This window comes from Aptenodytes forsteri, unplaced genomic scaffold (genome assembly GCF_000699145.1).
Source record: "Aptenodytes forsteri isolate BGI_AS27 unplaced genomic scaffold, ASM69914v1 Scaffold47, whole genome shotgun sequence".
Classification (NCBI taxonomy): Eukaryota; Metazoa; Chordata; class Aves; order Sphenisciformes; family Spheniscidae; genus Aptenodytes; species Aptenodytes forsteri.
Genome location: NW_008794731.1, coordinates 304,387 through 308,148, shown reverse-complemented (window position 1 = coordinate 308,148; position 3,762 = coordinate 304,387). Strand labels below are relative to the sequence as shown.

At 66.6% G+C, this 3,762-nt stretch overlaps 1 protein-coding gene across 1 annotated transcript in view; it reads left to right on the top strand.

The window, feature by feature from the left end:
• The first annotated feature begins 1,337 nt into the window (after nucleotides 1–1,337).
• The window catches only part of RGS19 (regulator of G-protein signaling 19), an 8,104-nt gene continuing 5,679 nt past the window's right edge, over nucleotides 1,338–3,762 (top strand). The window contains exons 1-2 of the mRNA XM_009273933.2: nucleotides 1,338–1,408; nucleotides 1,585–1,721. Of these exons, the coding sequence (XP_009272208.1) occupies nucleotides 1,621–1,721 (101 nt within the window). The 5' untranslated portion in view covers nucleotides 1,338–1,408; nucleotides 1,585–1,620. The remainder of the gene's footprint in view (nucleotides 1,409–1,584; nucleotides 1,722–3,762) is intronic.

Below are 3,762 nucleotides of genomic sequence, written 5' to 3'. Positions count from 1 at the left end.
GGGAAGAGGGTCGGTCTGGGGGAAGCAAACGAAAGGGAAAAAAGAGGGGGGTTAAATGGACCTGAGGGCAGCGCGGTGCGAGAGGGAGCGGAGCCTGCTGCTGAGCCCAGTGACAAGGTCACAGCCGTCCTGCCAGCACTCGGGGCTATAAATAGGGACAATTGGGAGCGAAACGCAGACTTTCTCCTTTTTCGTTCCTGCGGGAGCGATAGGAGCCAGCGGGAGGGTTTGCAAGGGCCCAGGCGAGGAGCTCATGGAAAGCGCTGCCGGGCGATGGCCGTGCCAGGGATGGGGGGGCTGCACCCACAGGGGCGACCGTGGGCTTGGGGGGGGCTCTGGGGACAGCCCTGTCCCCAGCTGGGACCCGCACCCCGGCTCCATCCGCCTTGCTGAGTCCGCGGCAGGACTCAGACCCGAGGTTATGAGACCTGGGGCAGCTCAAGACAGGGATGCTGGGGCTGAGGCGGCCGGGGGCTCTCCCTGCCCGCTGCCTCCTGCTCCTGTTCCTTCCTTCTGGCAGAGGAAGGACCGTGATTGCTGCCCGCCGCCCTTGGCAGAGCGCAGGGAAGCAGAGCTGGCCGTGACCACATCCTTACCACCACCCCGCATGGAGGTGGGCACTGAGCCCCGGCACCGCTCCTGCCCAGGAGCATCCCTGCTCCGGGCTGGGCCAGTGGAGCAGGCAGGCAGGCAGGGACAGGCAGGCAGGGACAGGCAGGCAGGGACAGGCAGGCCTGCGGGCGCGGGGGGACCGTTCTGTAGCAGCGGTGCAGAGCGCTGGACTCGGCCAACACTTGGCACAGAGCGAGTTTTGGTTTAGTGCCGGGAGCTGTGAAAACTCTCCCCCCACCCACCCCGTTTCCTTCCACTCACATGATGCCGTGGAGCAGCTTCGACTTCCCCATCCCAGGCCCAAACACGCCGGGGGGGTCCGGCCGCGCTTCCCCACGGCACGGGGCACGGCCAGGGGCGTGCGAGGTTGGCACTGAGCCCCGCACCCTGTCAGTGCTCAGCAGCACCGACAAAGCATGGGAGGGGGTCCCAGGCGAAGCGTGGGGCTGGCAGAGCATCTGCCGCCGTGTTTCCCCTCCTCCTTTCCTTCTCACTTCCTTTTCTTGCACCCTTTCTGTTTGCCTGCCGTGCCCCAGCCCACTGCCTGCAAAAGGCTTTCCCCGGCGTGGGCCCCCCTCGCTGGGGGGTGCGGAGCAGCCGGGGGGGGTCCCTCTGCGAAGGTAACACGGTGCCGCTCCTCTCCCTCCCCGCAGGCTCCATCCAGGAGGCGGCAGGGACATTAGCCAGGGGGTCTCGGCGGCACGGCTCACCCACGGGCTGGGAGGAGCGGAGAGCAGCAGAAGAGCCCCCGAAGCACGACCCAACCCCGTCCACCGTGTATGAGGCTGGGACGCAGGTGAGGTGGTGACCATCTTGGGGCTGGCTGGTGGCCGGGACGGCAAGCGGGAGCCAAAACTAAATCCCAGCAAGTCACTGCACGGGGGGTCCCTCGTTTACCTCCGGGTGCTTGCACATGGTGGGGGATAATTGTCGGCAGCTCGCTCACCCGCTCCCTGCCCTCCTGCCTTTCAGTACGCAGGACCCGCGTCCGCAGAGACACCCCTTCCGATGTCCCGGCATGAGACTTCTCCGACAACGGTGCAACCCGCCAGCAACCACCGCCCCAACGCCTGCTGCTTCTGCTGGTGCTGCTGCTGCAGTTGCTCATGGTACGTCCCACTGCCCGGCCCGGCCCGAGGCTCCCACGGGGCCGGCAAGCATCACCTGCCCGCCTCGTCGTCCGGTATTCGGGGGTCCTGTAAGGAGGGGAGATGCGAGGGTCACCCACGTGTTGCTGGTCCTCCATGCTTCATGCAGCACCGAGCACTTGGACACGGCTGTTGCCCAAGCGGGCTCCTGGGTTCAAGGGAGACGGGCTCCTGCGGCAGCCCTCACCCCTGGGTGCTCGGCAGCCCTTCGGTGCAGATCCCGGCGCGGCACCACGGGCAGTGGGTGCGGATGGGCGGCTGGGATGGAGCTGGCCCTGCCCACCGAGCCGAGCCTCTGGGCTGCTTGTGTGCTTGCGTTGGGGTTCAAAAGACGAATGGGTGCCGTGATTAGAAGGGGTGTAATCGGTGTTTTGGACCAGATGGGCATCGGTGGTGCCGTGGTGCGTTGCTCTCCTCTGCACGGAGCATAGCGAGCTCGTGAGCCCGAGCTTCGCCTTGCCTCGGTGCACCGTGACTCCTGCCTGTCGGCCAAATCTTTTAAAATATGCAGAGCAGAAAGCGGCACCGGGAAACCCCCCCCCCGGCGCTGCACTAACGGCTCTCCTGGGGCTGGACATCCCGGCCAGGCTGCGTGGGGGAAGCTGCAGGCAGCGCCGGTGGCACAGTACGGTGCTCGGCCGAGCTGCCCAGCTGCTGCCTCCCCGACCCGCCCTCCCCGGGCACCCGGCTGCGCCCAGGCAGGGCAGTGAGGCCGGGCAGCGCTGTGCAGGCAGGAGGATTTTGCTGGTGTTTCGGGCAGGTCAGGGCAGGAGGAGAGCTGGGTTTCCCTGCCCAGCGTCACGGCTGCTTTCTCGCAGCTGCAGTGCCCTGCCCTGAGGTGGATGGCTCTCGTCCGTGGGAGCCCTCCCGGGCAGCTCTGCCTTGGAGCAGTGGGTGCAGAGTCCGGCCCTGGCCTCCCAGCGCTGCCCAAAGCCAAGGACGTAACCAGCCGCTTGCCTGCGGCTGCATCTCCCATCCTCTCCAAGGATCCCCAGCTCCTTATTCTCTGGATAACGCAGATTTTGAAGAGCCCGTCTGCTCTTCTCCATCCTCAGCATCAGCCTGCTTTGAGGTTGCTGATGGCTTCAGGCTTTGCAGCGGCTTTGGGCTTTACGACACAGCACCGAGCTTGGAGGAGCAGCAAACCCTGGAGCTGAGCCCCGTGCAAACCCACGGTGCATCCCCAGCACTGATGCATCAGCCCTGTGCAAACCCCCGCTGTGTCCTTGGGGCCCCATCTCGCCTGATCCTGTCTCATTTCCTCACATTTGCAAGACAGCGAATGCAGTGAGCGGCTGCCCTCGCAGTCTGCCCCGAACATCTCCCTCCCAGACGCTGCCCGGGCTCGTGGCATTCGGCTGTGGCCAGGGTGACCCTTCCCTGTGTCCCTCCTCCGCCTCTGCAAGAACCTGTGAGCAGAGATGGGACAGAAATCCCTCCTGTACCCCGCTCCCAGAGCAAGCAGTGACCGGTGCCAACCATTTTGGGGCTCAGGCGTGCCGGACAGCGAGCCCCAGGGGCGGCGTGGGCCGGGACGTGCCCGCAGCTTTGCCCACCCCAGCCGCCTGCGCTGTCAGGGGAGAAGTTTGCACTTTTAATCCTGTGCGAGCGGCGAGGGACGGTGTTGCAAGCAGGAAGCGTTGTGGTCGGCACCGGGTGCTGAAATTTGAGGGCCCGAGGGAAGATGGCCGGAGGCCACTCTCCCCTTGTGCCGCCGGCATCCCCGAAGGCGAGGGACGGGGGGACAGGGGACGCTGGCACCCCCGAGCCCCGGCACCTCCATCCCGCGCTCGGCCTCTGGGCTGGACCGGTGCTGGGGTGTCTCGGGGGGGCAGGGTCTGGCCCTTCGCATTTCTCCGTCTACCCCAGCCACTGGCTTCCTGGGCGAGCCGGGACCGTCACCGGCCGGAGACGATGATAACTGGGCGTGGGGGCCGAGCGCACCGCGGCGCTGAGCTCCGGCGGGCTGGCTTGGCTTCCTGGGCGAGCCGGTCACCGGCCG